General features: G+C 35.3%; 1 protein-coding gene across 1 annotated transcript; it reads left to right on the top strand.

Annotated features, from left to right (window-relative positions):
• Positions 1-151: 151 nt before the first annotated feature.
• On the top strand, positions 152-14,752 carry LOC113422854 (uncharacterized). Its single transcript, XM_026683994.2, has 4 exons — positions 152-655; positions 5,185-5,226; positions 5,442-8,155; positions 10,203-14,752. The coding sequence occupies exons 2-4, from the start codon at positions 5,190-5,192 to the stop codon at positions 10,269-10,271; spliced, it is 2,820 nt and encodes a 939-aa protein (XP_026539779.1). The 5' UTR covers positions 152-655; positions 5,185-5,189; the 3' UTR covers positions 10,272-14,752.
• Positions 14,753-15,262: the final 510 nt, after the last annotated feature.

Genomic DNA, 15,262 nt, shown 5'->3' with positions numbered 1-15,262 from the left:
GCACTGATTGACAGGGATGTAATCATATCAGAGAAGTACCCACAAAAAAAAAAAAAAAAAAAGGCAAACGCCGAGGAAAAAGGAGGAGCCTATGCAAATACGGAGGCGGGTCCCGGCGCCTTCCCCTCTTTGCTCTTTACCTGTTGCATGTTTCTCCGTTAGGGATTTTTTCCCTCACGCTTTTTCCCTCACGATCCGGGCGCCATATTTGAATGTGGATGGTGGCCAGTCCGCAGCAAGGAAGGAGGGAGGGGCTGGAATCTGGGGCTGAAGTCAAAATAAACGGGATGGGCAAAAAGATTTTACAGGCCATTTTTACAACCGGGAAGCTGTCTATGGAAGCTGCTGTTTTCCTTGCAAAGACGGCTGTAGGTCGGGAAAGGTGACCTCATCATGTAGGGGTCCGGTCACAGAGGGGTGTAGAGGTCACGCGTCAGACTTGTGAGCGTTTTTGACATCACGTCTGCTGCCTTGGGGTGAAAAAACAACAACAACCCTGCACGGATGAACTGCTGTTAAGACCTGCGAAGGGGACGCCCGGCGGGTGAGAGGAGAAGCGTCCGTCGTGGAACGAGATGGACACTGAGGAAAGGAGGGAGGGCGAACAGGAGTAAACCTTCCAAGGGGGCGTTCATGGGTCCTCCAAACGGTTGAGGTGAAGTTCAAAAATCGGAATGGAGAGCCTTCCTTTTCTGGAACAGGCTCTTTCTTTTTACTATCCAATGCTTTACTATCCAAGCATTCATCGGTACAACCCTCTTATTTATCCATATCACAAATGTATCCATGTGTGAAAATAGCTGTCACTTAGAACAGGGGTCTCAACCTCAGGCAACTTTAAGACTTGTGGACTTCAACTCCCAGGGTTCCTCAGCCAGCAGAGCTGGCTGAGGAACTCTGGGAGTTGAAGTCCACAAGTCTTAAAGTTGCCCAGGTTTGGAGACCCCTGACTTAGAAGATCCTTGTTTTTCCTTCTCACCTCCCCTCTTTCTTCTTGTTCTCTTTTTAATACTGTTTCAGACACTTTGAAAAACAAACAGTTCCATAGTTTCCCACCTATTGGGTTTCCCTGGCAGCTTCTTATCCAAGTAGGAGTTGACATGTCCCTACCTAGTCAAGAGAAGGTCAGCCTGATATTGATACCTACTCCTTGTTTCTTCTGTGTAAAATTTGAATTATACAGGCTGTGGAGCAAGAACGTTTTGTAAATAGGCATCATACAAAGAGTTGCTAACTTACAATTGGTAGTAATAACGGAATTGAGAGACTCGGTATTTTTCCATTTTTATTGAACCACGGCACAACAGCATCTTTTTTCCCTGTTACTTATATATCTTCATAACAGTGGCCTTGTCTTATGACTAGCCAATCAACAAGGCAGTCTTAAATCATTTTTAATTCAGCCGAATTAAACTTTATGGTCAGTAATGAGTATTACCTTTGTCATCTTTTATTTGTAGAAGAGAAGACTATATAATTTCAGACTATATAAGCAATATACGGATCAATAATAGCACATTTCATGTTTGTGTTTCAGTTGAAGAATGAGTCAATAATACAATTTAACAAGGTAGGGCATTCACTTAATGTAAATAACAAAGTTTGTGAAGAGAGTTAAGATCAGTGCAATCTTTTTTTTAACCTTTTGTCTGTTGTTTTCCAATAGTCATGCAGAGAAGTAGGTTCCTGGAAAATTGAGAATAACCTGGTCCATTAGATAGCAATATTTCAAGTGCAGTTTGTTTTGGGCTTTAATGTTCAAATTGATGTAGTAAGTGCTATCAAAAAGTAACAACTTTTGTTAGATCACTTTAGGTTGATGAAATCTTGCATATTAGTTTATTGATTTAAATAGGTCCAATAAAATATATTTGCCTGCTTATTTTAAATATTTAATTATTTAAATAATTTAGTTAATAGTGTGATTCTATACATATCAATTCAAAAGTAAATGTTATTTCTTCTATGAACTTTAATCCCAGGGAAGTGTATATATAATTACAACATAATTTTAGGTTCACCAATACCAATCTGCAATTATTAAGTAAACATTCCAAACATGCCAGGTTCCAAGGGAGAAATAGTTAAGAAAGAAATAGCAATCCACTTCAGTATTCTGCCAAGAAAACAAAAAAGATACTCTCAGCTAGGATAAACTTGACATGACACTGAAATTTGACACGCCCCATCCCCAGTTTGGAAGATATCCAAAAAGCTATTGGGGGAGAAGACAGCAAGTATGAAAAGCACTAGTGCTTTTAATGTGGCAGGATTAAAGCTGAAAGAACATCCAGCTGCTGCTGTAGCCAGAGACAAAAGGGGACTTAAATGCAGTACTGCTAATATATATGTATACCATTGGTATGTGGAATGTCAAATCCAGGAAATAAGACAAACTTGGTGTGATCAAAGCAGAAATGTCAAGAGGAACATTAACATTCTGGGAATCAGCAACTAAAATGGAATGGAATGGATCATATCACATCAGAGAAGCATCCGTTTTTCTGCAGACTAAGGCAATAGGGTATCCATTATTAAAAGGATGCCAAAGTTCATGCTTGGATACACCCCCAAAACTGATAGACTGATCTTAGTTCAAATCCATTACAATATTACAGTTACTTGAATCTATACTCCAACCAGAGATTCAGAGGAAGTGAAACTGAACATTCTATGATGACTTGTGATGCAGTGTTTACACAGCACCAACAATGACACATTTATTATGGACTGAATGGAAATGTAAAATAGCATTTTGAATAATTAATACATTTGGCCTAGGTATCTGAAACTATACAGTTGAAAGCTAAATTAAAAAATGATTATAGCATTTAATAGTGAATCTCAGCAACATAAAATATTATTTTTGATAGTCTATGCTCCACAAATAGAGATGGAAAAGCTTTAGTGCTGACTGCAGCTTGAATCGCAAGCATCTTGCAAAATTATGGCTTAATTAAAGAAAACAAAGTCATGAAACCAATAAGATACAACAGCAGCATTTTATATAGTTATGCAATGAAAATTACAGATTAAATAAATTGGATTATATTAGATTTGATAAATAGAATACCTAAAATACACCAGACTGAATTTTGTCACATTAATGTTCCCAATGTTCCCAAAATGCAAAAAGCAAAAGAGGGAAAAGGGATGCTCACTGATATCCTAAAAACGTCTGAAGAAGGGCAAAAAGCAAAAGACAACAGAGGCAAAGGAAAATTTGTTGAATAAACACTGAATTTCAGAGAACAGCAAGACAAGGAGATGTAAATGATTGCGCTAAGATATTAGGATAACAACTGAATAGAAAAAGCAACAGGTAGGACTTGAAATCATCAGGAGTGACAGTCATGTTGATATGTACTCTAAAAGAGACACTGAAGTAATTGTCATGCAAAATAATTGTGGAAGACATGAAAATCTCAAAGAGATCAAATCGGAAATATTTAAAAATAGTCTGATATGTTTACATAACTTACACATGGAGCATTAGAAAAGTAGTTAAAAGAACAAGAAAGAATGATTTAGAAAATGTAGGATGTATTCTAATTTATTGCTTCTTAGAGAGATTAGTATATATAGATAATATATCCAAATCCTTCTCTATGGTATAAATAAACATAAATCATATAGTACAGTTAGAAGATAGATAGAATACTTTATTGGCCAAGTATGATTGGACACACAAGGAATTTGTCTTGGTGTAAATATTCTCAGTATACATAAAAGATACATTCGTCAAGAATCATAACGTACAACACTTAATAATAGTCATAGGGTACAATAAGCAACCAAATCATACTAGGAAACAGTCAAATCATAAGGATACAAGCGACAAAGTTACAGTCATATAGTCACAAGTGGGAGGAGATGGGTAATAAGGAGTGATAAGATTAACAGTAATAGTAGTGCAAACTTTGTAATAGTTGAACAGTGTTGAGGGAATTATTTGTTTAGCAGAGTGATGGCTTTCAGGAAAAAAAACTGTTCTTGTGTCTAGTTGTTCTGGTGTACAGTGCTCTATAGCATCATTTTGAGGAAAAGAGTTGAAACAGTTTATGTCTGGGATGTGAGGGGTCTAAATATTTTCACAGCCCTCTTTTTGACTCGTGCAGTATACAGGTCCTCGATTGAAGGTAGGGTGGTAGTAATTGTTTTTTCTGCAGTCCTAATTATCCTCTGAAGTCTGTGTCTGTCCTGTTGTCCAGACAGTTATAAAGGTGCAGATGATAGACTCAATAATTCCTCTGTAGAACTGTATCAGCAGCTCCTTGGGCAGTTTGAGCTTTCTGAGTTGGCACAGAAAGAACATTCTTCATTGTGCTTTTTTTATGATGTTTTTTGATATTAGGTGTCCAATTTAGGTCATGTGATATAGTAGAACCTAGAAATGTGAAGGTCTCTACTGTTGATACTGTGTTGGTCTAGTATTGTAAGAGGTGGTAGTATGGGAGGGTTTCTTCTAAAGTCTACCATCATTTCTACGGTTTTGAGTGTGTTCAGTTCCAGATTGTTCCGGTTACACTACGAGGCAAATTGTATAACTTCCTGTCTGTATGCGGATTCATCATCTCGAATGAGACCAATCACTGTTGTGTCATCAGCAAACTTCAGTATTTTAACAGATGGATCGTTTGAGATGCAGTCATTGGTATATCGGGAGGAGAGAAGTAGAAAAAGCACACAGCCTTGGGGGGGCCCTGTGCTGATTGTACAGGTATCAGATGTGATTCTGCCTAGCTTCACCTGCTGCTTCCTGTCTGTTAGGAAGCTTATGATCCACTTACAAGTGTGTTCAGGTACCGCTAGTTGATTTAATTTACTTAGAAGAATACCATGTACTCCTATATGTTATAAACCTACATATGGTATTAACATATAAATAGAATATTTGTATCTCTTAAAATATTTTTATTCTTAAATGCTGATTCTGCTTACATATTAGGAACATTATAACTAAATTTATATATTGTGATATTTATGGTAAGTGGTATGAGTTCATTACATCCAATCTATTGATTTATGTGAATAAATGAACAAAAATATAAATGGACCATGGATTCTAAAAATTAATTCTTTGTAATATTGAGATATGATTTTAGTATGGAAATCCTGTCAGATACATTTTAATTTTATTTTGATTTCTGATAAAATGTATATCATACTATATTTCTGTTTCAGATGCTATGTCCAGCAAAATCCTGGCGGATTGTGACACAGAAGGTGAGTGTGATTTTTATTCTGACTGTTGGGAACAAAGTGTAAAGATGCCAGACAACAAGGAAACTCATTGGTATTTTCACTGCTTTTTCTAAGTTACTTAATGTATTGGGTTTTTTTTAGCACAGGCAGTTTACATTTTTGTTGTAATGCTGAATTTTGTAAACATCAACAATTAGAAAGCAAATGTTTCTGTTTTTTTCCTTTATTTTTCCTAGATTTGACTGACTCTAGCACTGAAAATTACTTCGATTTTGATTCATGCAGTTTGTTTGAAAAAGAAAAAGGGGAAAAGAAATTGCATGGCATAGTGCTTATATTGGAAAATAGCCAAGCAAACAGTGCAAGTTTCTGCAAAGAGAATCCTTTGCTGCAAGGAGAAAAAGTAGAGTGCACTAGCAAATTGCAAGAAGAATTATCATTGGAATCCATATTGTTTTTCAAATGTAAGAATTACCAGTATAATACAAATGGCCAGTCACTGAAATCTTTTTCAAGCAAAATAGTTCCATTCATATACAGTACCTCTCATGGAGACTATTTGTGTTTAAATAAAGCAACCCCTCAACAGACCCTTACTAAAAATTCCACTGAAGGACAAATCATTTATACAGTGAAAGAAGCTTGTGCTTTTGATAAATTCCATCAGAAGCAGTCATCAGATGGTAACTCTCTACCTCAAAAGCAAAACAAAGCTGTGCAAGTTTCTTCTACAGAAATAAAAATAGAGGACAATATTTGCTATAAATCTTTCAAACAATCACCAATATCTACTGAGATAAATAAAGACCTGAAGAAACCTAAAAACTTCCTTAGTTTTGAAAGTCATTTAGTAAGTAGCCATTCAGAATACTCCTCAGAATATTCTTATCAAATTAACAACCAAATTACTGAGCAAATCTGCTCACCTTCCAGTTCAGAAGACTCTATTTCTGAACTTTCAGATGTGAGTGAGGATGAAGATTCCCAGAGGCATGCTTTAGCTTTTCAGTTTAAAGACTCTGAACATAACCCACTGTTTAAGAAGTTGCATCTTATTATAGTGCCACAAAAACAGGCCATACATTTTAAAAAGCAGGGAGAACTTTCTCAAATTCTAATCAATGAAGCCAATTATCTTCTAGCAACTCACTCAGATCCACGAGAATCTAGTTCTTCCAATGAATATTCTGATCAAGCATTACCTACATCAAATCTTTGGTCCTCATATTCATGTTTCCCACCCTTCAAATATTCACAGGCAAATCAGCTACCTCACTTTTTTCTTCAGTCATCACCCCAAAATCCAGTTAAATCTGCTTTTCAAAAAAGAAAACTAGAAGTGTCCAAGCCTGTAAAATCAGTTGTGTTTACCAAACAGAAAACATCGCAAAGAGACCGAAAATATAAAAGTAAGCCATCTATCTTCTCCAAATTTCATTCATTTAAAGCATTGGACTTTGAACCTATAGACAAAAATAGAGTAAAAGAACAATATGTGTCTTTAAATCAGACATCTAAATGCCATTGCAGCCCATTGCTTGACTTAACTGTTGATTTGCATTCTGAAGACAAAAATTCTGAAAATTTTTTAACTCTTCACAGAAGTTCTCACAAACAAACTCGAGTTGGCAAAGTCATTCATAGATTTTCCTCTTGTTATTTGCTAAGTCCTAAAAACAGTTTTGAAAGGCTTCACTATATTTCTCCAATTAGAAAAAAAAATCATTTGAAGATGCAAAACATACTGAATTATTTTTTAGGCTGGACTGGCAGACAGAACAGAGATGAACAATTTAAAGAGGATATTTCTCTGACTTCAAAGATACAGGCAAATGATACTTTTATTTCACATATGCCAGTTGACAAAAGGAGTTCAACTGTTCCACTTCATCCACATTCAAATAATTATTCTGTTCCATTTCCTACAACATTATCTTTTGTAGATGAGATGAAACATTCACATGTTCCTTCTTTGCAAACAGAGAGAAGGAGTCCTAGAGCATTGCACATTTTTCCAAATGAATGTAAGCATTCATCTGCTCCCTGTGTGGAAATGAAGAGGGATCTTTGGAGTCCTGTGGAATCTTATGGAAAATACAGCACCTGCCATTCCCCTTGTGAAAATTCTAAAACACAACTGCTACCAAATAAATTAAATGTGTGTAATAATAGAAGTACGGAAAAACTTAACTTTGGAATTAATCAGATAGCAGATGGAGGTTTGGTCCTGAAGAAGTTTTCAGTGTGCTCCTGTGGAACTATGTCACAAAGTGGTTTGTTTCCTAACAACAATATTTCAGAGTCGGGTAGAAGAAAAACTAGACCAACTCCAGATAGTAATTGGAAAGCCAATAAGTCTGCCTCAAACAGATGGAATTCTACTGCAGGAACCTTCAACACAGAGAAAGTGTGCTGTGATTGTCACCATGTCTCTCCAACATGTTCTTCGCACAATCCATGCAAACACAAAGCTCCAAGAAACCAGGTTACTGAAGTAGCATCTTTATTTGAAAATGGATTTCCCATAAGGAATTTGAAAGAGGATGTGGAAAAAAGTGAAACAGTGAAAATAGGTGAAAGAAAAGTCAAATTTCATCTAGGTTCAGATTTACAAGAGGCTGATCTTTTAACCACACACATTTCATCACCAACTAATGAATGTCATCAAATACCAAAACATTTTGTTTATCAACCTGAATGTTCATGCTGCCAGACTGCTGTTAAAGAACATCTCAGCACATCAAAAGTGTCTAATTGTCTTGGTTCAGAAAACCACATGCCAAAGAACTATCTCAATAGAGAGAGTATATTTGTAGTGGATCCTAATCGGCAAATTAAAAGGCAGTGTAAATGTTCCCATGAAATCTCTCTCTTCAAGCCTGAGCAAATTGATGTATATTCAGGAAACAGATCCGAGATTTCAAAAAGGAAGGATCCCAAACTTACCCAGGTTTGTATTTTGTCAACACACACACTCACACGTTTAATTTGACTTAATTTGGAGTAATGCTGTGGTACAGTGTGCATTTACCTAGGAATTAGCCCATTGTTTTTAGTTAATACTTTTAGAAGAAAAATACATTTAACTTTTAATTCTAAGAAAAGCAACTAGTACTTTTAGATGTTGTCTTTATTTAATGTGTTCTTGACAAGCAAGACAATAGTTACAATGCATTATAATATAGATTCAATCTTAAATACTAGTGTTATCCCAAAAGATTTTGCATGTATGTTGAGAAAATGCTTTCCTAAAATATGTTGCTGTTGTCAATAATAGGTTTCTCTGCTAGCTTCCTGGCTATTGCATTTTGAAACTGTTCTCATATGGGGAGGCTGAAGACAGATGGAAGTTGTCCAATACATTTGTGATTTAAAAATGGCTTCTTCAAAAAGAGCCACACATCACTGCCTTCCTTAAAGTGTCATTAGCTACATTGAATCACACATATTCTGCCAGAAGCACCAGGCAAGGGCACAGACCCAATCCTCAGGAGCACAGTTTATATTTCAGAGCTATTAAGTTTGAATAATTCCAAAGTATCCTAGGTCAAAATGCAAAATGTCACAGCAATTACTTACATGATTACTCAGAGCTAAACCCAGCCTTGAACAAAAATGAGCTTGCCAAAGCTTGTAAAATCATTGATTTGTTCTGCAGGCACTATATCTTTCCTGTCCTTCCCTAAAAGAAACTTGACTATTCTGAACAGGTTTACCAAACAAGAATCTCTCCACATGGAGTGGAGAGATGTTCACCTACTTTGCTGCTATTTTATATTATAGCTGCTATTTAGCTTGCAATACTAGATAATTGTTCTCACTTTTTATGTGGTGACATCTTTATTGGGCAATTTTTCACTTCATCTTTGGAAATTAGGAGGCAATCTTGTTCTCTGGTTACTTTTTCTCACAAACACTAATCAATGTCCATCAGGTGTCTGGGGTGGACTATCTTAAATAGCCCCTTCGATAGATGCAGGCTCTTTAGGAGTCATATCCTAACCAGAGAGTTTTGATCAAAGAAAAAGATAGATATCCTATATATCTACGTTACTTATCTGTTCATAAATAAAAACCAGATCCAGTATATGTCTACTTTCATAAGTCATGGCTGAAAGTCTTAGGCTATGGCCCAGATTCCAAAGCATTATGTTTAGAAGATAATTGTATATTTATTTTTTAAAAATATTGTTTTAAATGATTTTGCTTACCTTAGTTTAAATAGCGTAAATTATTGAATATTTTATCATTTAAATATTATTTATATTTGCTGACTAGTGTTAAATGAGTTATGAGTCATCTTCAGTCCCTTATTGAAGCTGAAAAACTTTATGCTTGTTTATTGTTTGTTGTGGGGGAAAATAAGAGGAGCAAGGAGTATTACGTATGTTCACCACCTGAAGTTATTTATAAAAATAATAAAGATGGAATAAAATAAATGATACAAATATTTAGTAAATTACGTACTATAGTTATGCAATCAAACTTACTGTGTTCCACATACCAGTTAAAGTACAAGCAAGCATCAAAGCAAAATAAATTTTGCATAACATTGTCTTTTCCATTTGGTTTTGCCTGTATTTAGACCAGACATAAATGCTAAAATGATTTTTGTTAACTTAAGGCTTTCTTACAAATGATATATTACTTTGTATAACTGGAAAAGCAAGTACTGCTTTTTTCTTTCCTTGCCTTCTGATCAAAGAAAAAAATTGCAGCCAGTTGTGTAAACAAAATTAAATTAATAATGTAATATATATTATTTTCACTGCTTTTGTATTAAGTATCTGGAAAAGGTAGATTATATTTGTATAATAAAGTACATTGTAGTCATGTGTATAAAGTCACACTAAAAATATAGTATTTTTAGATATTACTGAATATACTAAGCTCTAGATTTTGATACATTTTGCAAAATCAAACATAGCTCAAAATGAAGCAAGTAATCTGTATTTTAGGGTAGTCTTTCATTATTGACATGTTTTTATTTTTCTTAGGAGTCTTCGAAGTTTAATCATGGTTGGAAGAGATCTGAACAATGTAAATACTGCCAAGAAAAAAATTAATGCAGTCATTTGCAGTAAGAAAAAGATTATTTAAAAATAATGAAATGTTGGTAAATCTTGATATGAACTTCAGAGAAAATCCATTGAAGTACCACAAAAACAGAGGCGTAAACAGGTATAATTTCACCGATGAAGAATACACATTCCGCTCCAAAGTATAACGGGTGAGAAGATAAAAGCTTCCTGCAGAGATATGTTCCATTACACTTAGTTGAACTTATTTCTGAATAAATATGCATAGAATTAAGTTCTTAATAATGTATACTAAATAGAAAATGGCTTTGATAAATTTCAGAGGGGTAGATAACAGTGGCCTCTTACAGCAAAAATAGTAAAAAGTATCCCAAACTAGCATATTAATAACAGCTTACCTTTTCATAGACTAGTTCCCCCAAAATCAGGTAGTTGTGCTGTAAATCAAGCAATGACAATTCATTTTAAAGCAGATTCGGTCATCACCATCACATATACATGTAGTCCTCACTTAATGACCATTCATACAAATTGTAACAGTGCTGTCAGGTGCAGGCAACCAAAACCATTCCGTGAATAGATCTAAATAAATGCTTTATTGCCGATCAATAAAGAGCAAGAATCTCACCAGATGCCCCTGAAAAACAGCAGACATAGGTCTAAGGGGTTTGACCTCAGAGGTTTCCTCCACCAAACCAACTCCAAGCTGGAATGTCTCCTTAATCCTTCTAAAGCAGGGGTGGCAAACTTGTGGCCTGCGGGCCAGATGCGTCATACGCTGGTAACATCCATGCCTTTAGCAAAGGGAAAAAGTCATGATACATCATGTAATGACGCAGTGACGCTGTAAGTTTCACAGTCTTGCTCTAAAGGATCCCCCTCTCTTTCAGGCAGTGATCCCACCCCAAGTACTGAGTGAATGGTAGTCAATCAGTTGTCAAAGTTCCAGCTGTTGCAACACTCCTGTAGTCACATGATCAAAATTTGGGTGACCAGCTTGCATTTACAACCATAGAACATGGTCATGTTCTCATGGACTTCTTCAATATGCGTTGCCCACCTATCTTCTATCTCTGCCCTTTTGGCCTAGCACTCTGCCACCTACCACTTCCAGCCCTACCCCAGCTTACCTTCGCCATCATCTTACTCCTGCTGCTGGCCCAGGATCCAGGTGCTGGGTGAGGGTATAGCCCCAGGATGAAGCTGGTAAATGCAGCAGGGGAACAGAGACTTACCTGCTATAGGAATCTGCACAGCCAGGCAGGAAGGAGGCAACTGATGCTTGTGGAGGAGGCAAGATGGCAGCATAGACAGAAGAACCCTGTTTTGTGCTGCCAGCACAAGGAGTGATAGCTTGCAAACTGCAGAATGAAAAATATAGCAAAATCTTAACTGCAAAGCATAATATAGAACGAGAAATAACCATGGACATGGCAACAAAACAAGACAGTAACATTCAGTTGACTAAATACAAGATAAAAATTCACAATTTTTCAATAGTTGGGAGTCCCTTATCTTCAGCAGCTACAGATTATTCTGGTAAGCATATAGCATCTTTCCCAGCTAGGTTTGCCAAAGTATATATAATTACTTGTCCTCTTAATTTCATATGTTTATATTTTGTTGTTTGATAGTTATAGAATTCTTTATTGGCCAAGTGTGATTGGACACACAAGGAATTTGTCTTGGTGTATATGCACTCAGTGTACATAATAGAAAATATACATTAATCAATAATCATAAGGTTCAACCCTTAATAACAGTCATAGGATACAACAAGCAATCAAATCATACTAGGAAACAGTCAATTAAAAAAATCTCAAGGATACCTGCAACAAAATTACAGTCATAGTGGGAGGAGATGGGTGAAAGGAAGGATGGGAAGACTAATAGTAATGCAGACTTAGTAAATAGTTTGACAGTGTTGAGGGAATTATTTATTTAGCAAAGTGTCTGTGCTTGGCAAAGAAGCACAGGGTAAAGAACTTGAAGTAGCCTTACAAACACACAAACACACAGAAAAATGCTATTTTATACAGGAAAGTAACAAAAAATGAAGTACTCCACTTATACCTGTTGCAGTAATCCACAATATCACTGTTTAGGTATAGGCCATGGATTATATTTGTTGCTGCCCTACTATTTATGTTTCAGTCTTCTGCTAGAATTTATTTCAGCAGATTTAGTTGGAAAAGAGAGATAGATGCTGCATCCACATAGTGAAGAAAAAAGGTGGTAAAAATCAGGGTTTGTTTGTTTTTAAACCAAATCATATAACTTGTAATGCTGGGCATACAGACACCTGAGATATGATGCATCATCCCCCTTTCTCAGGCTTTTCTCCTATGATCTCCACTGTAATTATCCATACTCCTGTAGACAGCTTATTATAAACACTCACCATTTTATTCCATAAGAGGAAATTTTTTTTATCATGGATTTATACAGAGGAGAGGGGGATTACCAAGGCGTCTCTGACTTTTTTCTGTAACTTAGTCAAGCAGGGAGGTATGCTAAAGAACACCTTTCATGATGAAGGTGCTGATTTGGTAAAGAAAGTTGAGCCTTTGTATCAGGGTTAAGGGTTTACTGGGGGTGAAAGACATAAAGAAAAAGAAATACAGGTTATCCTCTAATTACAACAATTTGTTTAGAAACTGAAGTTAGAATGGCACTGAATGAAGTGACTTATGACTGTTTTTCACACTTATGACTGTTGCAGCATTCCATGGTCATATGACCAAAATTTGGGCGCTTGGTACCTGGCATGTATTTATATGTTTCATTGTCCCGGGGTCATGTGATCACCATTTGTAACCTTTCCAGTCAGCTGCTAACAAACAAATTCATTGGGGGAAGCTGGATTCACTTAAAAATTATGTGATTCACTTAACAACTTCAGTGATTCACTTAATAACTGTGACAAAAAAGGTCTTAAGTGGGGCAAAACTCACTTAACAACTGCTTTGCTTAACAGTGGAAATTTTGGGCTCAATTGCTCAATCAAATAAGTTTTTCTTGTTGGTTGTTCCTCCAGATAGGATTATACCCACATGCCCAACAAGACAAGTTTCCAGTAGCTCAGGCTATTTCATAAAATCTAGAATCCTAACCCAATTGTTTACATTTGCTGCTTTCCTTACATAGTCGGTTTGGTTATCTTGGAGATCTTGGTGTAGAATGGGCAACACTAGTTGAATCAGCTAATGCCAACTCTTGTAGGCCACGTCAGGTTTGTATCACAAAATCTTAAATCGCTTTAACAATAATAGTAACAAGGTGCAGAAGGAGAAGCACACAATACTAATTCTGTTAGAATGTGACAGAGAAATTCTGTGCACCTGAAAATTTACTATCCAGACAAGCCAGAAATTCATGAAAATCTTGCTTGAAGAAATTGGTACCATTGTTATTGGGAGAGTTGTAGCATTTCAACAATCTAAATGTAAACTCAAAAGAATATAGGAGCCAACTTTTTTGGGGATAGGGCAAGTTTGTGTCAGATTATTTAACAAATGGCCACAAAGATAACAATAAGTATTGTCATAAAAATGTACTGTGTAAAAGTATCCTGCTATCTTAAAATATCAAACCAATATAAAATCTGCTTCAGATAATTCAAAAGCAGAACTTTAGCTTGGCTATATATTCCTTGAAGGACTAGTGATGAAGAACTTGGTGTCTCCAACAAAAGAGTCAACATGTTTGTAAGATTAATGTTCTTTCATTAATTCATGAATCCCTAAATGTAAACTCAGAAATAAATATGTTTTCTATTTAAACAGCCACACGATGGCAGTATTTTATGGCAAGACATTTTCTACTGCAGTATGTAGTTTGCAGAAAGTGTTATTTGTTACTTAGAAGTTCAGGAAACCATTCAGATATTTATGAAAATTTAACAATAAAAGACTGGGGAAAAAAAGTGACTGTGTTCTTTTTATGCTTTGAAGGTCACATTTTTTTCAGAAAGATGCCCCTTTTACAATGGTTAGCTTTGACTAATTTCTTTATTCCCATTAAGTGTTATATCCTATATCTTAATGCATTTCTGTTAGACTAATTTTTTTAAGTTTGGATTCATATCCATAAAATAATCTTGTTTGGTTTAATTACAAAATTTAAATACACTTGACAATTTATAAATTAATTTTCTGTCAAATTATAAAATAGTCTGTGGCTTGCACTTTATGACCTCTGGATAGTTACATTTCTTTCTTATCCTGAAGTTAAAATTTATCACTTGATGAACCTTTACTGATAAGCAGCTGAGCAAGTGTCATTTCTCTGAAAATTGCCTGTTGGCTCTGTGTCCCAAAATAGAAATTTAAATCTAGACTTGTTTTCTGTATAGCAGAAGCTGACTGACCAGATTTTACTATTTAGATGCATTTATAAAGAAAGCTGCCAGAGACAGATTTTATGGACATAGTAATAAGGTTAATATGTCAGAACAAAAAAAAAGTTTATAAACTTTGGAAGAACAAGCGTACAGAAGTTCAAATCAATTATGGCAAAACTGAAATTGGGAATATCAATAAATATTTATATTTAATTTTTCTTCTCCACTTGTTTGGGGGAAACATTTTTCTCATTTTGAGAATGGAAAAATGTATAATCATAAGCATGATCCAGCATATAAATGTAAAGGAATTCTTCACAGGGACTTGTTCATAGCACAAGGAATTGCCCATCCATAAACAATTTGCAACTTGTATTTTTATTAGTTTTAAAAAACTATTGATGGTTTTTTAACCATAACAAAGGGACAGTCGACTTTAAAAAACATTTATATAAATGGGTTTTTCTTTTACATTTGTAGGAATAAACAAATGAGATAAACCTATTTGAAGATCTGCTAATATTTAATCAGTTGCTTAGATCCTAAAGCATAAAATTTGTGCACACTGATGTTGCCAACTAATTAGTGCCATATATTTAAAAGAAAATATGAATTATTTGTTTAATTAATACTGAAATTATAATACATGGATGGCAAGAAAATTACCGTAATGGGA

The sequence above is a fragment of the Notechis scutatus genome, chromosome 3 (assembly GCF_049901735.1).
Source record: "Notechis scutatus isolate UNSWTSFEM ecotype Mainland chromosome 3, rNotScu1.2, whole genome shotgun sequence".
In the NCBI taxonomy this organism is placed as follows: Eukaryota; Metazoa; Chordata; class Lepidosauria; order Squamata; family Elapidae; genus Notechis; species Notechis scutatus.
The sequence above is the reverse complement of the archived record's forward strand: the minus strand, read 5'-3'. Positions and strand labels throughout refer to the sequence as shown.